Source organism: Rhizopus delemar, genomic scaffold (genome assembly GCF_000149305.1).
Source record: "Rhizopus delemar RA 99-880 supercont3.3 genomic scaffold, whole genome shotgun sequence".
Taxonomy (NCBI): Eukaryota; Fungi; Mucoromycota; class Mucoromycetes; order Mucorales; family Rhizopodaceae; genus Rhizopus; species Rhizopus delemar.
Window position 1 is genome coordinate 1,758,093 of NW_027137829.1, and position 24,943 is coordinate 1,783,035.

At 35.2% G+C, this 24,943-nt stretch overlaps 11 protein-coding genes across 11 annotated transcripts; 6 read left to right on the forward strand and 5 right to left on the reverse strand.

Moving 5' to 3' along the window:
* Window positions 1–66: 66 nt before the first annotated feature.
* On the reverse strand, window positions 67–1,547 carry RO3G_04865 (uncharacterized protein; the record flags this gene model as incomplete). The annotated part of the gene is made up of 4 exons (XM_067659455.1): window positions 67–370; window positions 430–751; window positions 798–1,328; window positions 1,382–1,547. The coding sequence occupies 4 exons, from the start codon at window positions 1,545–1,547 to the stop codon at window positions 67–69; spliced, it is 1,323 nt and encodes a 440-aa protein (XP_067515556.1).
* Window positions 1,548–3,234: 1,687 nt separating this feature from the next.
* RO3G_04866 (uncharacterized protein) lies at window positions 3,235–3,435 on the forward strand (the record flags this gene model as incomplete). Its single annotated transcript, XM_067659456.1, has 1 exon — window positions 3,235–3,435. One exon carries the CDS (start codon window positions 3,235–3,237, stop codon window positions 3,433–3,435), a length of 201 nt encoding a protein of 66 aa, XP_067515557.1.
* A 575-nt stretch (window positions 3,436–4,010) lies between these two features.
* Window positions 4,011–5,073, forward strand: RO3G_04867 (uncharacterized protein; the record flags this gene model as incomplete). Its single annotated transcript, XM_067659457.1, has 2 exons — window positions 4,011–5,013; window positions 5,060–5,073. The coding sequence occupies 2 exons, from the start codon at window positions 4,011–4,013 to the stop codon at window positions 5,071–5,073; spliced, it is 1,017 nt and encodes a 338-aa protein (XP_067515558.1).
* Window positions 5,074–5,718: 645 nt separating this feature from the next.
* Window positions 5,719–6,833, forward strand: RO3G_04868 (uncharacterized protein; the record flags this gene model as incomplete). Its single annotated transcript, XM_067659458.1, has 4 exons — window positions 5,719–5,757; window positions 5,811–5,913; window positions 6,099–6,706; window positions 6,825–6,833. 4 exons carry the CDS (start codon window positions 5,719–5,721, stop codon window positions 6,831–6,833), a joined length of 759 nt encoding a protein of 252 aa, XP_067515559.1.
* A 515-nt stretch (window positions 6,834–7,348) lies between these two features.
* RO3G_04869 (uncharacterized protein) lies at window positions 7,349–7,525 on the forward strand (the record flags this gene model as incomplete). The annotated part of the gene is made up of 1 exon (XM_067659459.1): window positions 7,349–7,525. One exon carries the CDS (start codon window positions 7,349–7,351, stop codon window positions 7,523–7,525), a length of 177 nt encoding a protein of 58 aa, XP_067515560.1.
* Window positions 7,526–11,266: 3,741 nt separating this feature from the next.
* Window positions 11,267–12,559, reverse strand: RO3G_04870 (uncharacterized protein; the record flags this gene model as incomplete). The annotated part of the gene is made up of 1 exon (XM_067659460.1): window positions 11,267–12,559. One exon carries the CDS (start codon window positions 12,557–12,559, stop codon window positions 11,267–11,269), a length of 1,293 nt encoding a protein of 430 aa, XP_067515561.1.
* A 1,728-nt stretch (window positions 12,560–14,287) lies between these two features.
* RO3G_04871 (uncharacterized protein) lies at window positions 14,288–15,997 on the forward strand (the record flags this gene model as incomplete). Its single annotated transcript, XM_067659461.1, has 1 exon — window positions 14,288–15,997. One exon carries the CDS (start codon window positions 14,288–14,290, stop codon window positions 15,995–15,997), a length of 1,710 nt encoding a protein of 569 aa, XP_067515562.1.
* A 300-nt stretch (window positions 15,998–16,297) lies between these two features.
* RO3G_04872 (uncharacterized protein) lies at window positions 16,298–17,452 on the reverse strand (the record flags this gene model as incomplete). The annotated part of the gene is made up of 2 exons (XM_067659462.1): window positions 16,298–16,641; window positions 16,690–17,452. 2 exons carry the CDS (start codon window positions 17,450–17,452, stop codon window positions 16,298–16,300), a joined length of 1,107 nt encoding a protein of 368 aa, XP_067515563.1.
* A 516-nt stretch (window positions 17,453–17,968) lies between these two features.
* Window positions 17,969–18,583, forward strand: RO3G_04873 (uncharacterized protein; the record flags this gene model as incomplete). The annotated part of the gene is made up of 1 exon (XM_067659463.1): window positions 17,969–18,583. One exon carries the CDS (start codon window positions 17,969–17,971, stop codon window positions 18,581–18,583), a length of 615 nt encoding a protein of 204 aa, XP_067515564.1.
* Window positions 18,584–18,911: 328 nt separating this feature from the next.
* On the reverse strand, window positions 18,912–20,994 carry RO3G_04874 (uncharacterized protein; the record flags this gene model as incomplete). The annotated part of the gene is made up of 5 exons (XM_067659464.1): window positions 18,912–19,013; window positions 19,065–20,230; window positions 20,283–20,805; window positions 20,866–20,926; window positions 20,987–20,994. 5 exons carry the CDS (start codon window positions 20,992–20,994, stop codon window positions 18,912–18,914), a joined length of 1,860 nt encoding a protein of 619 aa, XP_067515565.1.
* A 2,203-nt stretch (window positions 20,995–23,197) lies between these two features.
* On the reverse strand, window positions 23,198–23,437 carry RO3G_04875 (uncharacterized protein; the record flags this gene model as incomplete). The annotated part of the gene is made up of 1 exon (XM_067659465.1): window positions 23,198–23,437. One exon carries the CDS (start codon window positions 23,435–23,437, stop codon window positions 23,198–23,200), a length of 240 nt encoding a protein of 79 aa, XP_067515566.1.
* Between the last annotated feature and the right edge of the window lie 1,506 nt (window positions 23,438–24,943).

The following is a 24,943-nucleotide window of genomic DNA, read 5'->3' on the forward strand; positions in this document are numbered from 1 at the left end:
AATTTTATAGTTTCTAAATACAAAAGGTTCGCGATAAAAGAGATGGATTATTAATTATGAGTACACTTAAGCGTGTTTGATATTTTTTATGGCAGCAGCAACGCTTCCAACGATACGTTCAAGAGCAAGGTCAGTTTCTTCTTTGGTAATATTAAGAGGAGGAATCAAACGAAGAGTTTCATAAATAGATGTTGTTAAAACGATTGTATCAAGTTTCAAAGCTTCAGCTGCGACACTGCTTGCAAAACCATAAGGAACTCCCATGAATTCAATACCAATCATAAGACCTTTGCCACGAATATCACAGGTAACTCCTTCAGGTAAAAGAGAAGGAATTTTTTGTCTCAAGCCATTAAAAAATTGCTCAGATCTAATTTATATACAGTTTAATTTCATCATTCACTCTTTTTCCCCCTAGAAAATCCTTACCTTGCATTACAATTTTCTAAAAGGTTTTCTTCTTCAAACACTTGCAAAGTAGCCTTAGCTGCTGCACAAGAAATCGCATTACCAGCATAAGTTCCACCCATAGACCCAGAGGGTTGTTGGTCCATAAGCTCTCTACGAGAAACAATAGCTGAAAGGGGATATCCGGATGCAATGCCCTTAGCCATCACCATAATATCAGGAACAATATCAAAGTGCTCAACAGCAAACATCTTTCCAGTACGTCCAAAACCAGATTGAACTTCATCACAAATCAATAAAATATTGTGCTTATCACAAATGGCTCGAAGACCCTTCATAAAATCTAAATACAATAAGTTTCCTATCAAATTCTGATCTTTTCTACTTACTCTGTGGAGGTACAACGTAACCACCTTCACCTTGAATGGGCTCAATCAAAATAGCGGCAGTATCTCTGGGATCAGATCGCTGCTTCAACAAAAGTTCAAGTTGATGAAGGGCCTCTTCCCCGCACCATTCAGGTGTGAACTTCTTGGGATCAGCCTTGTGAACTGCCCATTGTTGAAAATAGGGAAAAGGAGCAACATGAACACCAGGCATCAAAGGAGAGAACCCAGCGCTATAAACTGTCTTGGAGGTTGTCAAGGCCATGGTACCAAATGTACGACCGTGATATGATCCTTGAAAGACAATAATGTTTTGTCTCTTGGTAGCGTGACGGGCAAGCTTGACAGCGGCTTCGACAGCTTCAGATCCAGAGTTCCAGAAAAAGAATGTATCAAGTTTAGGAGAAGGCATCTTGGGCAACAAGCCTTCAATAAGATCAAGCATAGGCTTTTGGAAAAAGATATTAACTTGGCCGTGAGAAAGATTAGCGGCCTGTTCTTGAACGGCTTTCACAACTGTAGGATGACAATGACCTAAAAAAAGTTTAAATTCTCTTCTTCTTCAAATTCATCTTTCAAACCCTAACCTGTGTTTGTTACACCGATACCAGTTGAAAGATCAAGGTATTTCTTGCCGTCAACGGTATAAACAAAAGTACCCTTTGCCTTTTCAATGACAAGTTCGGTAGATCTACCAATACCTTTGGCAATGTGTGCCTTTCCAAATTGAACAAGATTTGAAACGTCAGACATTATATGATTGTAATTAAATAAAATACGGAAAGAAAAAAAATATTTAAATTTAGTGTTATTTGTGTGTAATTTATACTTTACTTTAAGGATATCATTTTCCTAATTTGGGATAAAGACGGACATAATTATCTAGTAAGCATTTGTCAGATAGAGCCAATCATACACGTTATTTTCGCTCTCCACTGTACGAAAGCGCGTACAAGAAAACTAATGTTTTTCAGATAAACGACAATGTAAAACACCTGAAACGAGAGAAAATCTATTGGCCAATTCAGAAAATGCAACTGAATTGATGAGAAAATAAAGGTGGTAATTGCGAGTGGTTTTTTTTTATATCTTATTACAGATTAAAAATAATAATGACAATAGATGTTCATATGGAAAGCCTCTCTCTTGAAGATTTCAACAATCCTTAGGAGCAAGTGATCGAGGTTTACCCCAGCTTGATATCAATCATGCGTGGAACGATTGATGATGAAGCAGATAACAAGCAAATACAACTGAAAAGAACGGAAAAATCAAAATATAAAGTTTTGCTAAAAGCTTTGCAAGCAATGCTGTAGCAAACAATAATTCTAAAAAGCCGATATCATACACAGACAATCAAATTGTCAATTTATATTCTTTAGATAATTGAGATAATTCCCATAAAGGATGTCGCGTCAAGAACAGGTATTATACTTCCTACTGCATATCATTTTTTGAAAGATATGGAATAAAATCATGAAGTTCTGAGAAGAAGAAAAGAAATTGTGTTAAAAAGGACGCGTTGAAAATGAAGCGCATATTGTTTACTGTGAAGCTTGCTGACAATTTTGCACTTATAATTTTAGAACAGATGAGAGAAATTTTAATTGAGGAGTATCTAAACATTTCTATTTCCAAACGCAACTTTATTGCCTCATTTAAGAGCTATGCGCTTTAGGTTTAAAGAAATTAGGAAAACTTACTGAGTATCTTAATTCAGACGAAATTTTCTTAACAAGAAAAGTCGTATTTCAATCACGGTTAGACGATAAGAACATGGGCTCAGAAATGGACTGCGTTTATATTGAAGAAGATGCTTTCAACCTTCATATTAACTGTAAGAAGCTAGTTGAACCTACGAAAAACTAAGATTTTGAAAATAAAGAGAACGACAGATACTTCATCTCTTTATGAAATAACATAGAATAAAAAGACATTGATCAATAAAAAGATCTTTTTGGATAGTTTTATTTACTTTGCAAGATATAAAAGCCAAGATTGATAACTATGGCAGTAATTTACTTCACAAGCAAACAGGTTGTCTATTGAAAATAAACGAAAGAATTGAAAGCCACTTGAAGAAGATAATTAGAGAGGATCCTTTTGCCTCTTATAAAGAAATAAATGTGGAATTAGCAAAGCTAGATTTTTTTGTTTATAAAGAAACTCCTCAATCGTTAGTCGATCGACTTGCCTTCAAATCGTACAAAGCAGCTCACAAATCAAGATTGACTGCAAGGCACCACAAAAGTGGGCTTTATTGGGCAAAGGAACACATCAATTGAACCAAAGACCAATGGAGAAACGTTGCTTGGTCTGATGAATCGCGCTTTTGTATGGAAGGCAGTAGACGCTGTAAAAGAGTGCTCAGGAAGGAAGAAGAGCGCTATGATGAGGGAAATATAATATCTACAGTCAAGTGGGTAGTGGTGGTGGTGCTATGGTTTGGAGATGTTTTTGGAGAGGAGGTTTCGGACCTTTAGAAATTATTGAAACCGGTTCTGTGGACCAAGCAACATACATCAATATTTTGGCCAACAGGTTCCATCCTTGGCTTACAGATATTACAATGCACCAGGAGAAGGATTTTATCTTCCAAGAGGATGGTGCTTCCTGTCATACAGGTGCCTATGCTCGATGATGGAAGGAAACCCACCAAAATTAGGAGTTTTAAGTACTGCTCTGCTCAAAACCCTGGTTTGAATCCCAGTGAGCATATACGGAATGCTCTTAAAAGATAAATTGAGAGAAAAAGACCGCCCGTCAAAACTTGGAGCAATTGAAGGTGGGCTCTATGAGAAGAGTGGGCAAGACTGGATGATGAGTTTGCCGATCGATTAGTTCGAAGCATGAAGAGTCGATGTGAAGCAGCTATTAAAGCTAAAAGCGGCGCAACAAAATCCTGAAAATAATTTTATGGATATAATTTTAAAATAAGCGTCTGAACCTTTCTTTTCTCAAAACTTGAAATCACAAGCTTAGATTCACATGTATTAATTGGTCTTGAAATTACATGCCATGGATTGTCTACCAGTATTTTTTTTAGTAGACGAATTCATTGCAGGTCTCTTTTATAACGCGACCAATTGGCATGACATTTTGTCATTATCATTGTGTTGCCGCCAATTCAATTATGTCAGCTAGAAAGTGACAACTTATCTCCCCTTTGAGATCAAGGCTGGCTGTCGTTGTGAAGACTTCATACTCCCTAACAGAATGGCCAAGGTGGTGCATGTCAGTTGTAGTATAACCACTGAGCAGGCTGTGTTTGATCACATTTTGAAATGTTTTATGAATTGCTGTATTGTTGGTATCAATTTCAATGACTTGACCACATTAACAACCATCAAGAAAATCTGCAATGTTGTTTTAAAGAAAGGAATTACCATTGATATTCTCAGTGCTAGTAAAGTAAAAAGAGTTCAAGGTATTGTTGACAAGCTCAAGAAGAAATATGATTTGGAATGCGAAATGGATCTGTCCAAAAAGAGCGGCAGTAACTTGTTAAAGAGGAAACTATCCGAAGAGGACTGTTTGACGCTGCAGGTGCTAGCAGATTTAAAGCTGAGAAAGGAATTCCTTCTGAAGTATCTCATTCAGTTGAATAGTATAGAAGACGGCCAACAGGAGCATGTAAACAACAATGTTGAAAATCCTTTTGCTTGTATCAGCAAAATTAAAAATTACAATAACAACATTGATATAAGAAAATTTTTTACTTGTGGTGTGGATGATGCATTTCACCAAGTTCAGCAATTTATCAACAGCATCATCCACTTCAATGGTTACTCAGTGTTGGTTACAAGCTTGGATATCTTTTTCCATAACCATAAATATCAGGACGACTGTACTCATTCCTTGCCAAAAATATTCAAAGTAGCCACAGCAAAGGTGTCTCGAAAAACAAACACTGACAAGTCGTTTATGGAGATCTCAATCTTTGCCGGATATTATGAATTATTGATTGTAGGTGTGTATTTTCATAAGAATGGTTCAACGATACCTTTTTTGGGGTCATCCGTTGACCAGTTTACATTAGTTGAAGAGGAAACTCAAATCATCAACGTTCCTGCAATTGCCTCGAATTACGTTGCTACGACAAGGTTACTTAGCCAATATATGAAATGCCATTCCCATCATTTTTGGGGAATTCATTGTGCTAGTTCCTATTCCAAAGGCGTTTATCCGATTTCACCTATCGAATACATGAATCATGCATGTAAAAAAATTTCTAGGAAGACGAACAATCACCATTTCTTCTCCAGTATGCTACATCTGATAACCTCACCAAAGGCAATAAAAGATGATCATATGGAAGATCTTTGGTCAGTGTTTATTCTTTTACTTTTCTACCAAAAACTGATGGAGGGTGCAACAACAGCAACAAATTTCATCGAGATGTCCGCTGCTTTGAACACAACCAGCATTGATGGCCCATTAATCTCAATCATCCATATTCTTGGTGAGATACAGGCTAAAACGCCTTGTTTTTTTCTCTTCCTGCACGATGAAACAAAAGCAAGGAGAATTGCACTTCAGCTAAAGAAAAGTATGAACAAGACCATCCGCGACCAACATGCCGCCATTGTCAAAAAAAGATATAAAGATCTATAATGTTTGTTGACAGTTATAGTTTATTTAGTATTTTATCTTACGCATTTTATAAAGTTTTTTATTTTGATTTTTTTACAAAGTATTGGAAAGTCCTTGTAATGATCACACAAAAGTTTGAATGAGCTAAAAACTTGATTGGCCAAAAAAAAATATTGATTTTTAAACGCAAATCATTTTAGATTCCCATATTTATACTTTTTCTTTTTACTCTGTTTCTATATATACTCTATCTCTCTTTCTATCTCTCTTTCTCTCTTTGTGATATGAAACTAATAAAGAATAAAAATACAAGGAAAAGACAAAAGTTAAAATGGTCACTACAAACATGCAAAAACTAGATCAAACAAACGTAAAAAAAAATAACAGAGATAACAATAGGAAATATAATATTTATTTAAATAGATTCAATTAAAAATGACTTTAGAAGAAGAAGAAAGCATGCAGTCAAGCACCACTTCCCCTGAATTATCCATTTACAATGATGTTACTCCTCGTATTATCTCTGGTAAAAAAAGACCCTTTTTTCTTTCTGTTTCTTTTTTTTTTTCTTTTTTTCCCCTTTTATTTACTCTATTATGTATTCAGATGATAGTTTATTGACAAAAAAGAGACGAAAAAGACGATTCATAAAAACCAAGCCGTTTGACGAAGTACATCACGAATTGAATGAAATTATTCATAGAACAATAGATGATACAAATAAGGAGGAAGATGAAACTTTATTATCTCATTTAATACAGCATGCCGAACGACTCAAATCATTATCAATTGAACTATTAGGAACAGAAGGCAAAATTCGAGAATTCAGAACTTTAGAATCTTCTGTACTAGAACACTATCAACTTCGTGAAAAGGCCTATAAACAAAGAATTGAAGAATGTGAGCTGGTATCGCAGCAACAATTGGAATTGATTGAGAATCTAGTAGAATTATGCAATGAATTAGAGCCTGCAAAAAAGAGAAGATCGTTCATGACAACCACCACTTGGCAAAGTTCAAACCGCAGTCATTGCAGTGGTAGTACGTGTGCAACCAGCATCCACAGTTTTCACATCAACAAACAGCAGCAACGACACGAAACGAACTTTAGATACAAGTTGAGTGCGTGGATTGGTGGAAGTGTGGGTACTGGTGAAATCATTCACTCCTTTGACAATCAAGCTGGTATAAAAGAGTTTATCATCGCTGGATCCGGTATCATTTTCGCTATTCAATACAATTACATCTTTCACGTCAACCAACACGTACGTGATAAATTCAAGCTTTTACCCAAGTCCATGTGGACACCGGATGAACAAGTAAATCAATGTCAATTGAATGATTGTTTAATTTTATTTTCATTTCTAAAAAGAAAGCATCACTGCAGAAGGTAAGCAGTATAAAGAATAATAATAAAAAGACTGACTTTATTAAAAGATGTGGTAAATTGATTTGTAATTTGCACAGTTTAAACAAATTACCGTTATTTTCATCCAAAGACCAAGATAAATTAAATTGGTACCGCGTATGCGATGAATGCTTTAGTGACTTGATACTCAATAGTAGTAACAATGATAATAATGTATAAAATAATAATGTAAATATAAACTGTAAATAATAAAAATAATAATATTTATTCAACAATACCAAGTTCATTGGTTAAAGCTGATTTAGTGGAGAGTAATTTGACTGGTTGGATATCCAAAGTGTCTGTAGATGACGATGAAGAAGAAGATGAAAGTGATTGTTTTTGTTGCTCTTGTTGTTGCTGTTCTACTTTTCTAAGCATATTTGTTGTACACACAGCTACAATATCATTTTGTAGATTAGCCAATTCTTCATCATGAGGCTACCTTATTATGTTAATAAACATCACCCTGATAAGGAGAGAACTTACGGGAATATTAATATCAAGAAATTCAAGGGTATGATTCATTTTAACAGATATTGAAAGAGCTAAAATGCCTGCCATGTCTATTTGTGGATTCTTTGATAAATCTAATCGATTCAGGTATATATTCTCTGTTAATGCTTCTGCTATTGCAATAGTTGCTGCAGAATCAAGGTCTGTTTCTGATAAATTCAAGCTTTCCAAGCAACCATTTCTTGCTATAGCATGTTTCAGATTTAGGATCTAATAATAATAAAATTAAAATGTATTCTGTTATAAATTCATGTGCTATTTACTCCTTCATCATTATCTTTTAAAAGTGGATTCTTGGATAGATCCAATGATTTCAATGTCCTATTTTCAATTAATGCTTGTGATAGAGCAGACAAGTCTTCAGATTTTATATCACAGTTGGATAAATAAAGATTCAGTAAAGAATAACTATCAATTAAGGTACGAGCGATAAGAGATATTTGTAACTGTTGACTGCCAGTTAAATCAACAGTGGTTAAATTACTGCAAAGTAAATCAGCAATGTGTATGCTGGATGTGGGTGACATACGATGATTACACAAGTATAAGGATGAAAGATGATTGGATTCATGTATCCCGTCAGCTAATATATGTAACGCATGTGTAGGTTTGATGATGCAATCATTTAGATGAATAGCAGATAATGAAGTTGCAAATTGAATGCCCTGAGCAAGGTATCTCATTCCTCTTTTATCAATCGTATTCTTTGATAGGTCAATCGATTGAATCTTTTTTGACTAATGTATTATATGAGTAACAATAAATAATAACAAAAACTATTTACTTCTTTCATGAATATAGCAATATATCTGTATCCTTTTGACTTGAAATTATTCTGTGTAAGATTTAAATCAATCACTGTGTTACTAACTAATAAACTACAAAGTAATATTCGAATGGTCTATTTTGATTATTAATATCATTACATACAACAAGATAGTTTACCTCATCATCCATTTTACAATCAGACAAGTTTAAATATTTTAATCCAAATTTAAACATCAAAATATCTGAAAAAGAGGCTGCATGTTGTAATGAAATAGTGGCCCCACTTAAATCAATCCTTTCTAACGATCTATTTACGTTTAATTCTTTATTCTATACCATCATCATCATCATCCTCTCACTTACTTGTAATTTCTTAAAACAGCTCTAAATTTATCAATGACACCTTCACCATCTCTTTGAATACATGCATGATCATAATAAGCTGCCAAATGACTTTGTGTAAGTTCTTGCCGAATCTTTTTTCTTAGCTGTCTTTCCTTTTCATATTCAACATCCCTTGGTGAATCGTCCGAGGCAAATGAGTGCTCTTCAATCAGATTGCCAACTGAAAAAGTAACTCTTTTTAAGTCATGTTTTGGTAGTGAAACAAAGCTGTCATCGTCTTGCTCTTGTTCATCTTCAAAAGGTGGATATATTTTAGATTGTATTCGAGATAACCAACTATTCTGAATTACTGGCGGTGCTACTGGCTCGCTCGGTTTTATTTTTTCTGGTCTATCTCTTAATATACTTTTAGGTTTATTAGGATTCATTGAAACACAATGTTAAAAACGCACACAGAAAGAAAAAGAGAAGGAAATAAATAAATAAAAAAACACACATAATTAAAGACCTCGTGACTCTTTTGCTGAAACTTATTATGCTGTTTGAAGTGAGCAAAGTAATTAACGGTTAAATATATATCCATGTTAACCATTGAAGTAAACTGTTGTTAGTAAAGTATCTGTGGTGGGTACAATACAAAGCACTTTGATTTGCTGTGTCTTCAAAGGCAGTGAATTAAGGATGTGTTTAATAAACAAATTGAGAATCCAAGTTAAATACTGTAACACGTAACAAAGTTATAAATAGTTTCAGTATAATTGGACTGTATTTTTCTTCAAATAAATAAAAAGCATAGTTAGCATTCAGAAAAATAGGAGAATAGAATGTAATCGACAATTACAGCTGTATAATGACTTGATTGAAATTAATTAAAGAAGTATACGAAACATGCAGGGGGAAAATTAGACACAGGAAAAAGAAGAAAAATAAAAGGAGAAAATATATTGAATCCATTACTGCTCTTTATTATATAATAAAGAGAGAGGATAGTACACTTTTTAGCCCAACTTTGACCAAAAAAAAAAAAAAAAAAAAAATCCATGTAGTTATCAAATTTAACAGAATTCAGTTACTTTTTGGTATTAATAAAAAAAAAAGAATTTCGACTTTAGCAGATTACATTCATCAAGTATTTAAAAATAATTCCGAGTGTGTAGTCGATACTTGATAATTTATAGCCGTAATAGCCTTTCCAGCTTTCCTTATTCTGTTAATGAGGCTATTGTAGAAAGTCATTAAGGACCTTCTAATATGGCTATAACTTTAAATCAAACTTTTCAGTTGGCTTTAAGAAAGAAAAGTATGGGAGACAGTTTTATCAATTTGTATCTTCTTTTTTTCTATTTTCTTAACAAATCTGTTTAGTTTATGCGTAGTAAGACATTCAACAATTAAGTGCTATTCCTTTCAAACTGCTAAGACTTAAAATACTTATTATACCAATCAAGGGTACCGTAATTTCTTTCTATTTCATTACAAATACTATTACTTTAAGCCCTAAATTAGCAATACCAAAAGCATGAATTGCATCAAGCGTTGAAACCAGTCATTACTTTTACTGATTTCTTACTTTTTGAGTTTTCCTTGACCTTTTATTGTATGAGGATGAAAGCTCCATTTGACAATAAATATGCAATTTTACATAATAAATGTAAGGTTTACCAGCTTTTGAAAGCCTCTTTCTTCAATTCATTTTCTTAGGAGAACTTTTGCTTGACTCCAATACTTTTTTTATTTATTTATTTTTACATATAGTTATGCAAAGCATCTTTTAAAATTCTACCAAAGCTTTCAATATCTATACACTTTTAGAATATTGATTCCATTTTTTTCGCAAATTGTTTGACATTGGTAGGGTACTATAATTTCTTTGCCCTCGAATTTCTGTAGACGTAATCAACAGAGACATCTATTGTGATCAATTCCAGTTACAAATGTAAGGTTACAAACCATCAAGCGTTGTCTACGATACTGATATTTATTACCTCTGCTAATTAGTTCCACCGCCATAAGATGATTTGAAAGGGCGGAAGTTTTCTTGGACAAAAGATATACATGTCTTTCTGCGATTTTGATAGATTAACCAAGTCGTTGTTTATATAATTATTGTCAAATTTATATGAAGTCTTTCATTACTTTTGCAATTTAGAAATATACACGAAAAAGTTACAGGATAGTTACATTGAGATTTAGTGATTGTTGGCTTCTGTAATGTTTTTGGTCGCGGAATTTGATTTGTGTTAAGTATTTTAAAAGAGTAAAGACAAAAAAAAATACAAAAAAGGACTTTTGGACTCTTTTATAGTTATAGTATCATTATCAGTGCTATATGGTCATTTTATTTTAATCGGTACTGATTAACTTTAGCTGTGGATCCTGCTTATAAAGCTTTATTATACTAGTATTTAAGTTGTACCTGAATTTAAATGCAAGATACAGCAACTTTGTAATCAAATCATAGATAATACAGTTTCTTTGTAATGATTTATTTTGCGAGCAATTGGATTAAAATTTGAGCAAGCTTAATTGGTTTATTGTTTTTATGTTTGTAATATATAGAATTCACTAGTAAAGGTAAAATGTATTGCTTTCATCTTAGGCACTTGGCCCATCATCCATATTGTGATGCATTTATCAACAACAGCTAGTCTGAACAAAATATTAATTGACGATACAAAAAAGAAAAGCTGATAGTCAGTTAAAATGGATAGCTATCTTGATTTTTTTTTATTGCTCAAAGCGGGCTAAAAATAGCGCGGATAAGCTTGTAAAACGGAATGCGTAAAAATAGAATGAAGTTATATGTGTATGTGTATGTGCATATATGTATGTGTGTATGAATTCAAAATATACTGTAATATTTGGCGACATTAGAGTTGTTTTCATTAGCAAATATTAATACACCAGGATTATGTCGTTTTAATGTGGAGTAAGGCAACCAATTAGGTTGAATGGCAGGAAACTGCTTATCAATAAATAACTTCGCTGATGTTACATGCCTTGTAAACTTTTCTGATGTCCACATAGGCTGACTGCTTGCACTGTTTGATAAAGACCAAATACGAACACATCCATCGTTGCCTGATACTAGCAACAGTTCATTGTCCAAGTCAACATCAAATGCAAGGCCATGAGTAGCTTCATTAACATGTCCACTCAGGCGGCGAACGGGCTCTTTTCTAAACTTTCGTTTGTCCCAAATACTAATGGATCCATCCAGACTGACACATAACAACTGTTGACTATCCATCTCCACAATCTTGGTTACAGACGAACTTGCTTCACAGATTGCATTAAAACTCAAAGGTTTTCGTCGTAAATCAAATAATTGAATCGTTCCGTTTCTTAGACCAGCAAGACAGTGATTGGGCTGCCATTTAGATAAACGTACATCAAATGCTGCTGAATTTATCTTACTTGACGCTATCCGTCTCAAATCGCCCGTCAGCTGATACACTCGTTTCTCTCCACCAAGGACAGCACAATCTTTTGCATAGTCAGTATCTAGAGACCAGATCATCTCTCTGTGTTCAGAAAACATGGCTTCAACTCTACCCATATTCCTCGATTGTGCAGGAAACTGTTTAAGCTGATTTCCATCTCGTGTTGGAACATCATCTGTCAGAAGCTGTTTGGCCTCATCTGTGGATAAAACAAGGTCCTTGGGAACTGTGATCCTTTCAAATATGCCATTACTTGTGCTCAGTGAGACTGTCGAGCAATCTCTTTTTTGGTTTTCTGGTGTGTATTGAATAGAGGTAACGGTAGAACCACCATTCTGAATGTTACAGTATCCATACCGCCACATTTGAAAGCTTGGATTCAATTGATATCCAAAGTTATAACACAGTTGATCTTTGGAAGCAACTAGCATACTTCCATATTCTGATCCGCCAGTCATGACGATTTGAGCATCTTGAAAATCCTCACTTGTCACAATCGTGCTACGATGTTTAAGAGAATTCATAAAGATACCAGCATTAGAGTTGAATGTCAGTTGGTGGTTTGTTCCTGTAGCTCTCTGTCGGCAAAAATCAACAATGGTCGCCGGACGTGGTTTCGATCGCTTTATCTCTGCTTTTATCGTTTTCGCCTGCTCTTCTTCAGCTGCAAGTCTCTTTCTTAGCTCAGGCATACTGTATGGTCCTGTCTGCGTTATTTTGTAGTACTTCTTAGTCTTTAGATCTAAAAAGTAACCTGGTATATCAAACGACATGTTGAATAAATAAAGAATTCACTTGAAAGCTTTTTAAAAAAAAACTGCAAAACTGTTTTCTTTATTAGGAGCGGAATGTCAATTTCCATTGGTTATTTTTAGGCCTCAGAATCCAAGAGACTATTCAACATTGACTGCTTGAATGTACAAACGAATGCCTGCAAAACAAACTTAAACGCCAATGCCCAAGAAGCACGTTCTAATCCTCTGCACTTGAATGATTAAGGCCAATACATCTAATTCTTATTTTCATTTTAGTAATGATAAACTCTCATAGTCTTTGCTTGCGTTGCTTTATCTAGAATAAAAGATATAACAGATTTGGTTCTATTCAAACACAAACTGTCAAGGTTAGCTAAAATCTTACTGAAGGCGTATTGATGCTTGAAGCTCTTTGTAAGTAAGAGAAGGTGCCCTTGACCAAAAGTTTTACATTCATCGACTTAATGGGAGATAATTGATATTTTACAAAATCTAAGCAACAGTCTAGTAGGCTCATCCTATTCTTTTTCTTTTTATCTTTAATGAAAGAAAACACCACACTTAATTAGTATAAGTTGCAAAAAAAAATTATATGATTTTGCTTAAAGTAGGTTATTTGTGATCTTTCATGTCTAGTGTAGGATGTTTGAATTGTAAATTTAACTCGTTCGATTTGTGTTTGTGCTGGTTTCCTCTGAAGTCTATGTATGTTCTGATCTGTAGCTTTGCAAATATAACAGTAATTTACAGAGTATCGCTATATATTTTAACTTTATCATTTCAGTGGTTATATTTAGCCATATAGGAAATACTTGGTGGTTTATCCTTTTCACACTAAAGCTATTTATTTTTACATAGCTTTATGAACTGTAAGTGGATGAAAAGAATGTATCAAATTGTTTTTTTTTTTTAAAAAAAAGAAAAATCATTAGTAAATAGAAACTATTTCATCGCTAAATTCCTCTTCTTCTCAAGCTGTTTTTCTTGAAAGAAAAGGATCATTGAATCAAGCACTTTTTGCCTAAAGATCTTGTATTTAAATAATTTTGTATATTCCTTAACAGTAACACATGTTGAAGGGAGAGGTAAGGGGAAGGTATATGTGTGAGAAGACATCTTCTTGTATGCAGCATGTGCATATACGCAATTATAAAATAAGTCTAGAGTTTTAAAAGCATTAGAGCATCATTAAACGGAGTACAAAGCAGCGTCACATCCTGCATTTTAGCCTTTTTTTAATTTTAAGCCTGATTTTCTTTTGAATTGTTTAGGTAAAAATAATTTCACTTCATTTCTTTTCAGAAGTTATTTTTTTTAAAAAAAAAATATTACATTTAAAGCTGTATAAAACAAATCTCAGCAGATACACAAAGGAAACAGGTCCCAACATTTATTTTTTTTTTCCCTTCTTTCTCTTTAATTTTTTTTTTCTTTTTCTTGTATAAAATTCTACTGATGGAAACGAATGATGATAATGAACTTCCTGTTATCCCACTATCTCCTATCACTCGATCCTATATTCTTAGTTCCAATGCACTTTCTCAAGCAACTGAAAAACTAAATGAATCTAAACAAATATATCCACAAGTGTCAGTTGACATTTTACGAAGTCTTATCCAGACTACACGAGTTGAAAGACATCGACTTGATGCGCTGAGTCAAAAGATGCAATCAGTGGAAGCAGCCACCGCTTTATTTTGGGATTCAGACACATTGGCTCGTCAAATAGCGATCATTAACTGTCAGTTGTACAATGCTGTTTGGTTGGACAAACATGCTCTTTCACAGTTGGATATGCAGCAAACCAAACTATGTCATTTGATTGACTTCCACGATTATTTGACTCATAGCATGGCCCATCAGCTTATTTATTGGGCTGAATTGATCAAAGCTGAAAATACGACTACAGTTGTCCCACCCATTCGTTCTAAAGACGACCTTATTGCCCATCTGGTACGAGTTGCCTATCTACTCTTACATGCCTATCGCGATTTCTCTGGATTTGCAGCCATCGTCAAAGCGCTTGACTTACCCGAAGTACGTCGACTGAATCAACTCTGGCAGGCCTGTCCTTCACGCACAAAAGACATGCTAAATGAATTGATCCACACCATTTCTCCTACCAACAATTTTCAGGCATACCATCATTCTCTTTACAACAAACTTGAATTTTGTGCTCAACTACGTAACAATCATCACGATAACAGTGAGACGATGATTGCCATTCCTTGGATCCAACCTCATCTTTCTTCTATTCAGTCCATCATTGATTTCTACACTGCAGACAGTAATAAAAAGGACCAGCGAATGCTAGACAAAGATTTCATCCTGTCTACTCCTGGAGCTCACAAGCTAGACATTGAGGTTTCCATTCTAGAGTTATGTCAGCGCAACTCTACACTGAATGATTCTTTATCAGAAGACATACTTGATCAAACAAGATCCCGTCAGTCTTCACTAGCATCCAAAGCGATTCATCTCGAAGGCTTACGTACAGCAGTCATTCCTGCAACGAACCTAAACCAGCTCGCTCCAGGTGATCAACTTGCTCATCACTGGCTTGTGTCTCGTGTTTATCTGTCTAGAGATCAACTGGTGGATGAAAGCATCGAAGTCGAGCCTTTAATACCAGGAGAACGAATCCTTGCGAAACAGTCGGCTGTCAGTGCCCCCATCTCGAGACGCACGAGCTTTGTACGACAGAAACATCCCGGTGAGAGAATGGAGTCTTCCGACGTGATACAAAAACCATACAAGACCAATGACGTGAACGCAAAACCAATCATAGACCTTCGTTATAAAACATTCCAATATTTAACAAAGCAGCAAGACGACAAAAAGAGAGATGAGGCCATAAGTGATGTTTCCTCTACTAATCTCAGTAAACCAAAATCATCACTATCACCCTCTGCACCTATATTTATACCAACCGAAAGCTCCAGCGGAAAACAGAGTACTACCTCATCAGAGAGATGGTCAGGATACCCAATAGACGATGAAGACAATGATTCAGAAATATGGCTAGGATACCCTGCTCAGGGTTCAGATGATGATGACTCAGAAATTTGGAAAGGTTACCCATGCCCCAACAGCGACACAGACAGTCCGAGAAGAGATTCATCACAGTCAGAAACATTTGAAGAGTGGAAAGGATACCATGCCACAAAAATGGAAGCGAATTGGCAACGAGAAATCGCGATGAAAGTCAAAGAATATGAATGGCAAGGTTACACTTTAGAAACTTATAATGAGGATGAACTGGATTCCAGTACAATGAAAAACGGTCAGTTTGAAAAGTCGCGAAAGGTACGCGGTCAACAAGGTAACCAAGATAAGTTATTGGGGGATTTTCAAAGAAAAACCATGATTAAATAAAGTAAATATACCCTCTCTCTCTTTCTCTTTCTCCTATTTTTTTTTTTTATTTATTCATTCGCCAGACTCTTTCTACGGTCTTTTGCAGCCATAGAAGATGCTCTTGTATGTGTACTCGCTGATGTATCCTCATCCGCTGTCTTGAATATTCTTAATTTTTCTGTTGAATCATCCAGCATTTCCTTTGCCATCTGATATACTTCGGTGCCTTCTGTATTATACATTAGTGAATTAGTCAGCATCAATATCACGTCGCGTTCAAATTCCGTTGTAGTATTTATTAGCTATGGTTTGTATTTATTAGTGATTTAATTTATCGCTTGTATCATTATTTACCCCATCCCTAATACGATTCTTTATCGTTTTCAAATCCATTGGGCTCTTGACGATATCATAGTACTGTGGAGCGATCGATTCTTTGATTGGATTCATAAACATGGCTCCATTTTTATGATTGGCAATTTCTCTCCACAATAAATTAATATTCTTAAGCCATGACTTATATCTTGGATCATCTTTGTTTGGCTTTTTACTATTAATACTACGCTCATTCGTTGGAGTAGGTGCATTACTTTCACTACCTCCAACGCTTTCATATCCATCTTTCACATCTGCGGGTGTGGTTCCTTGACTCATTTCTGCATCTAATAAAATAGTTCAAAACTAAAGTCGTGCATCTTTTGTTCCTTTACCTGTTGAATAGTCAGTCCTTGCTGTATCTACAGTAAGAGGTGCATTCTCTACTTCATGCTCAACATCACTCGGCGTCCGTTCTTCTCTCCTGGCTCGTTTCGTTTCAAGTTCGTAGGATGTCAACGCATCTTCATCAGCCACTCGTTTACGCGATATTTTCACAGCATCAGATGTCGCGTCACTGACTTGTTCTGGTTGTGTGCTTTCAATAGCAGGAGACTGATTGCTGTCGTTCTTGTTATCCGTTGCATTTTTTTGTTCAGTCAGTGTTGTTGGAATCTCTTCTATTGCAGCAGTGATCTTTTTCTCTTTCTCTACTTTATCATCCATGGATTCCTTTTTTAACTCTGGCTCTTCATTATACTGCGCTTCCTGAATTTGCTCTTCTTTCGGGTTCTCTGGCTGATTTAGCATGTTGTTTTCCTCGATTTTATCATTTTCGCTCATTGTTTGACTCTCGATGCCGTCACCATTTGGCTTTTCATTCTCTGCTTTATCTGTAATCTCTTTCTCTTTTTCCATTTGGTGTTCATCTTGATTTTTATCTTCTAAAGGCTCTGTTGATTCATTTTCTATCGGCTCTGAGCCCTGTTCTTCAGCATTTTCGTTTTTTAATAGTTGATTATCTAATTTGCCTGAGCGTATATCTTCAATTTCAGAAACCAAGACCAAAAACTTTTCTTCGTCTTCACTTATCGCTTTCTTTAGCTCTTCTAGTCTTTGTGAATAAAGTTGTCTGGCTAATCGTACTACAACAGGCATGTCTTGCATCATGAGGGACTGTTGACGTCTTTTGTATATGTGCGTTAGTTAAACAAGTATCCACCCTGTTTTTTATATTTTATTATTACTTTTCTTTATCCATATCTTCAATCATTAAATAATATTGTAAAGAACAGTTCTATAAAACTAAGAATAAAAATCGGAATAAAGCTAAATGTCTCTCTTTTTTTTTTTCAATTTCTTTACCTTTTGATTGAAATAATCTGAAGGACGATCCAATAAAGCATGATGTTTTAAATTTCGCGCTATTTGAAACCAGTTATCTTCACCATACTTGTATACGGCTTGTGAAAGTAACAATTTCTCTAAAACTGTCCATTCTGTTGTCGACATTATTTTTTTTTTTATTATTTAAAAAGGAAGAAAGGAAAAATACATATCCTGATTACAAAAGCGGAAACACTTCAAAAAAAGACGTCACGCTGTGCACGCTTCCCCCCACCCTCTCTCCCAAGGAGGGAAGAATGAAATTTTCTTTTTTAGACAAGTTTGAAAATGGAAAGAAGTCAAGATGCTCCCATAATTCCTCCTACACCTAGTGTGCAGCAATCCTATATACCTCCTACACCAACTGTGCAGCAATCTTATACACCTCCATTCACGGGTGAAGCCAGCTTCTCTTCCGTTCCACCCGTGATAACCACAGAATCAGAAAAGGATACGTCTATGCTTCGAGCAGGCTTAGAGGAAAAGCCTCGGGTGATCTTGATGACCACCATTGGCTCGCTCTGGGGCTTTGGTATTGGCGCCTTTTTGGGTGGAAGACAAAGTGGGTTACAGTATCTGGCCGAGAATGCCCACAGGTTACCTACGACCGTCCAAGGATGGTATTTTTATCATAAAACAAAAAACTATAAAATGATGCTGGGAGGAATGAAGAAGGGGATGCGATATGCTGGAAAAACAGGTGGATTATGCTTGCTTTATGGATCATTGGAGGCTGCCTTGGATGATGTTCGTCAGGAGCCTGATGTATTGAATTCAGTTGCTGCGGGTGTGATGACCGGAACTATCTTTTCTACCCTAAGTAAGTTTCTTTTTCGTTTTTCACAAGAATGTACTAAACCGAAACGCAAAATGTATAGCAAAACTTTCAAGAGGATCATTTAAATATTCAATCATGTTTGGTGCCACTTTCGGATTAGTCGCCGGTGGTCTCTCAGATTTGCATCGCTATGCCTCAGGACATCAGACGTATTTGTCGTCTCTGATAACAAATGAAGAAAAGAAAAAATGAGCCTTTTCATTTCATAGATTCTGTGTAGATATATTTTGTCAATAGCAATAAATAAAATTATAGGTAATCAATGTCAGTCGGACTTCTTCACACCTCAAACGCGTCAAACAAAAAATACATTGACAAAAGCTTACAAGTTTTAATAGCAAAAAAAGAGAGAGAGAGAAAAGGATTATTTTAAAATGATTCTAAAAAAAAAGTTTATAATTCAGGTTTCATGTCGGATAAAGCAATCTGACTTTGAGCATCTGAAAAGAGGGTCTTTGTTCGTTCTTCACGTACAAATCGTTGTTTGGATTCGAGCTATAGAAAGAAATTCAATCCATGTTCTCATTCTCTTTTTATACTTCTTACCTCTTTTACCAAAAGGTGCAATTTCTCTTTGCCCTTCATACTTGTAGAATGCTTTACATATCGCTTGATGGTCACGATGTCTGTGTCCACCATCTCAGGGAATGCGACATGGCCATAGAATTCCTTATAGTAAGCCTTCAAGGCCTTTGCACACTGATCCAAAACGTCATCTTGATACATACGACTGTTGACAAACTTCTTGTGCACCTTGAGTACAGTGTCCCAATCCAACGGCAAACCGGCCGCCTTCTTGGCTCGACCTGTAGCCACAGGTCCCTCGAGGACTTCGAGGACATAGACAGCAAGCGGAATGAATGTGTTGGTGTTGTGAACAAGAGAAGTTAAAGATCGAAGTACGTGGAATCGAAGTGGATAGTATTGAGCAGTAGGTATCAGCCCAATCACACCAATGGCAACCTGTGCCAGTGGATAAACAAGTGATTTCAAGGGTGATTCTACTTCGTCTTGTTCTTCATCCAACATAGGTTTAGCATAGGCATTTAGCACATCAGCCCAGAAATCGATACAGTGAATGTATTGCCAATTGTATACCATGCCGTGATTCTTGGTCGTTCTGTGCTTCATGGCTGCTCTAAGATGAGAGGCCAATTGACGAATGTAGACAAATGCCTGTTGATAACTCAGGGTGAGATTGATGCCGTAGAGTTGTGCTGCCAAATTACGCATCAAGTTGATCACAGGCAACGTATGGGGATTTGTGTTTTTGCAGTGCTTTACGAAGGTCAAGTACACGTTCTTTAAACAGGCATCAAGATAACCTTGAGCTTTCAATTCCTTGTTGACTGGTACAGGTATCACGGCCAAGGACTTGATGGCCAAGAAGGCTTGAATACGAACGCTATCAGAAGAGACCATGTTGGACCATAAGTTGAGCAGCGTTTTGAGATATTCTTTCGCAAGACGATCAAAGCAAACGAATAACACTGTACACTTTTCGGCTTCTCTGATAGTCAATCGATGCATATCTGAATCTGTTAAATTACGCAAGAGGTGAATGAGATTGTTGAGGTAGGATTTCACATAAGACTTGAAGAAACTCCAGCGGCCGGAAGTCATAGGGGATCCGCCCTCTGTTTTGGGCTTGAGATGATGCAAGAAAATGATGGGTGCATATCGAAGTGTGGTGGTGATCACTTTTGAGAAGACTACAGAAGACAGGGTTAGTTGATTTACGATAGCTTTTTGACTATACTATACCAGTAGGATCTTCGATTTTAATCGCAAACGTAATCTTGTCATCTTCTTCAGACATTCTAGCAGCCGTTTTGAATGCAGTCAATAAACTCTTGAAGGCCTTGAAATCTTTGGTAGACTTGATCTTTTCAACCCACTCATTCAACTTGGCTTTGGTTAAAATAGGCACCTGGTTTTCTTCTACATCACTTTCCTCTTCCTTTTCCTCCTCCTCTTCTTCTTCGCTGTGATCTGATTCATCGAAATCCAAAAGTCCTTCGTCTTCTTTTCTTAAAAATTCATAAAATTCTGGGTCCTTTTCCTTCAATGCCTCCATGTCTTTTCTGTGCTGATCAATATCCTTATTTAATTTGTCTGCTGTGTCTTCATTGTCGTCTTCTTCGTCACTTTCTGTGGCTTCTTCCATCTCTTCGTCGTGATCTACCAATTCTTCATCGTCCGAAGCAAGATCTGAATCTTCCATAATGGCCTCATCAGCAGTACTATCAGAACCTTCAGAATCTTCATCCATAGCACGTTGCAGTTTCTAAATGAATAAAGTATAGGTTTTTATCTACTCTTGTCGTTCAAGGCATCTTTTCTTTACCTTAAAAATATCATCGTTATCGTCGTCTGATACTTCTTCTTTAGGTGTATTCTTTTTATTTCTAATGAAAACAAATAAATCAGTTTAAAAAGGACACATCACTATTTCATGTTTACTTTACTGTATCATTGCTGCTGCTGCTGCTTTCTTGCTGCCTAGGAGTGAAAAAAAAAAAAAAAAAAGATATAAGCAAATGTGATTTTCATTCATTATTCATTTGCACCTTTGTTTTTCTTTTTTGAATTATCAACAGAAAGTTTTGTAACCTTGTTTTGTTGCTTTAAAGATTTGCTTTTTGATTTCTTTTGGAGGGCTGCTACCATTTCTTTATAAGGTTAAAAAAGAGAGAGAGAGAGCTTTGATTTAGGGGTCAAGTTAAGGTATGCGAGAGAAATTTCAAAAAAATGTGACAGGTTTAACTCTGGCATAAAGTGGTGTGGCTTATGTATTGCTTGAGCAAACAATAAAGTGTCAAAGAAGAGGGTATGGTATTAACCAAATTGAAATAAGAAGAAAAGAGCTTATGTGGTGATAAATACAGAATGCAATGACCTGCATCCAATGCATTGTTATGCTATAATTTAAAGCAAAAGAAATGAAGTGATACATGTATTATAGTATTTGCTGTTTAGAGTATAATTTTATTACAAGTGTTGATAATGTTAGATATTATTTATATACAAATGTATTATTGATGAAATAATTTAGATGAAACATTCTTTTATATCTTGTTATCCTAAAGTGGTTTAAAGCATTCTACAACACACTTTTTTTTCTTTTGAAACTATAGTTTTAATTAGGAATTAATCCCTTCTTTCTAATAAAAAAAAAGGCATATTTATTTGTGTTTACAATACACCTGCATTTTTATTTTAGTTGCACCTGTTCACTATAAACTAATCAATCAACCTTCTCCCTTGATCACAAGTACTTTGGGAATTATATTGAACCTTGTTTTTACAGAACAATAAACAAAGGGTGTTTAAACCTTTCATCTGATTTAAACTGAAAAGAAAGTTCTTTGCATACCTGAATTTCAAATCACAATGGGCGTTCTTTTTTTTTAAATGGTTGCTGCTTACCAGTGATCAATAGATGAACTGAGCCAATAGAAATGATAGCCAATTGACAGCATAAGACTGACAATGACCTTATTGATATGACATGGATAGTCCAAAGTTGTCTGTTGGATAGGATAGAGTATTGCCAGGGTCAGTTTGAAACCGTTTGTTGATTTTCATTTCCAAGTTGTAAGCATACTTTTTTGTGAAACCAATGTCAGTACCAAGCTACTTGTGCCAATAAGCTTCATCATGACTTATCCTATCAGTCTTTCATTCTACTGTCGTACTGATTTCAACAAGCGCGAGATGTGAGTTTGTCTCACTTTTTCAGCAGATTTCTTTTATTTCAAATGAATGGCATGAACAAAGGCTGACATTCAAGTTTATGTATTGCATCCATCACACAGTGAGAATAGTGTGCTTTACAATGTGATCAACATACCTTTTCTTTTCATGCTTATCGACATCTGTGGCAGTCGCCATAAACCTGACAAGATGTGAAAGTCACTGCTTTAGTTAACCCTCTTTCTGTTGAACCTGAATGGGAATGGGCATGTTAGAGCCCACAAATTTCGTGAATGTTTGGCTAAGGTTAATTGAAAAAAGAGAGAGAGCAGTGGATGATCAGTCGATGAAGAACAAAAGTCATAAGACTTTGGGTTCATTTTGAATTATTCTTTTAGTGTGTGTTCTTTAGGAAGGAAGAGGAGGTTGGATAGTCAAAGTGGAATGAAAAGAGACAATCGGATTTAAGGATCAACAAGGTAAAAGCTTCACTTTATCATTTTTCAAAAAGGCAATTTTGTTTTATGGCCCAAGAGTGGTATTGAATGGAAAGTGTCATTCTTGGTGAATATAGTTTGGTAATAAAGAACATGAGACAATTCAATTTCATCCGTCATGTCCAAGAGACATTGTAGACATTCAGCTCTCAATGGCTTTCAATACCTTTGTTGCTGTCACACATGTTGGATTCAAAAGCGACATGCACGAGTGATGTCAACTTTACTACTTGGGATCAGGGCATTTGTTTAATTCAGAAAGATCTGGTGACTGTGATCACTGCATGGCCGCATTGACCGACCTTAAATTGTCAATGAGTGTATTGAAAGTACTCTCATAAAATGCAGTTTTGTTTGAATGTCAAATGGGTTGTGTGACAATCAGTAAAGTAAAAAAACGTTTTTTAGAAAGGGACTAAAGCGTCATTGTTTTTTTATTTGGTATTAAGAAAGTATTATTTACAGAAAGAAAAAGGTTGGATAGATTTAGTCATCAAAGACATGATTGATAATAGGTTTAAAATAGGCTTCAGAATCAGAAGTTTCGTGATGAACATAGACTGTTGATTCAGGACTTGAAGCTTGATGTTGCAATTCATCTTGTTTTTGCTTGATTTCATTTTTGGATAAAGTAGTAGGACTAGTAGAGAAATAGGTACGAACCAGAGTTCTTTTGGGAATAGAACGACGAGCGACTTGAGAGAGAGTGGAAGTTAAGATGGACATTCGAGTGAATGAAGAAAGATGAAATGAAATAAAGAGAGTATTTATATGTTTTCATCTAAACCTTATGTCCCTCGGAAGGATAACCATGTAGAGCATACAAGAGGGAATAAATTGAAAATAATGCTCAGATGATTAAAGTTCTAAAGCACCCCCAGGAAATGATAAGAGTGAATCCAATAGAGATTGATTGGATAGGCATGAAATGTTGGGGAATAAAAAATGGGTAATTTCCTAAAAAGGTATTTACTCCATTGAGCTCATACTTTCTTTGTATAAGTTACCGACCCTCGAATTAAAAAATGAGTTTAAAACACGTTGATAAAGAATCCTTAGGGTGTATCAAGGGGGTGTCTCTTGGCATGCGTTCTTCTTCACTGTGGATTGGGCTGATTTATGATGCATTTATGGGGGGGGGATTGATTAGTTGAATAAAATGTAAAGAAATGAATGTATTCATTTTTACTATGGACAATAACAGAAAAAAATAAGATTTGTTTTATTTTTTTTTTGTTTTTTTTTTTTTTTTACGCCTTCATGTTGACGATGAAAACTTTAATTTTTTTTTATAGGATTTCATTAGGATTCCTCAAGATGATTATATTCAGCAGGTTTAAAATAAATCATTCAATGAATTTTATTTTAAAAAAGATGACCCTTTGAAACGTATGCTATAAACTTAAAGAAGGTATAAATAGCATCCGTTATCATCACAAACAAAATAAGATCGTAAACAAACCAAAATAAACCCTTTTTCTTCTTCTTTCAATGCTCAACTTACAACTATTTCTGTTTATCTTTCTATTCATACAACTTACTCTTGCTGGACCAGGAACACATCAATACCAAAAAGAAGGTCATTCAAATTATGGTGACCATGAAAATAATGAAGAGTAAGACAATTTATAAATGATGTACGCGTAAAGTCGTTTTTAAAAAGAATCCAAGTCTTCTTAAGCATATTCAGGAACATTTCAAAGGAATACCAGAGACAGAGATGCCAGAGATGACAGGAAAAGATATTATTTTCTATTTGTTTGTTGTTCATGATTTAAATGGAGATGGTTACTTGGATGGACATGAAATAAGATGTGCTTACACTGACTTTCATTTTAAGAATAATTCACCATCTTTAAATGAAGTAACAGATATGGTTGATCACGTATTAGAAGAAGATGATTTGAATGGAGAGTAAGTGAACTGCTTTATTCATTTAATACTCATCATGTTCTGTAGTGGTCTGATTTCATGGAATGAATATCTTGAAAGTCAAGCATATCATTTGGATGCCTTTAATAAAGTTTAATTGGATGACCCAAAGAGTATTTCGTCTTTTAATTATTCACCCAACATCCAACTTGTGTTAGAAATCAATTCATTCATTGAATCCTTTGACTTTATGAACATGCTTGTAAAAATAACATCAAATACCTTTATTCTTCAACATGAGCTTAATACAAAAAAGAAGAAAAAAAAAAAGATCTGAATTTAAATTATTGTGTCTCAAAA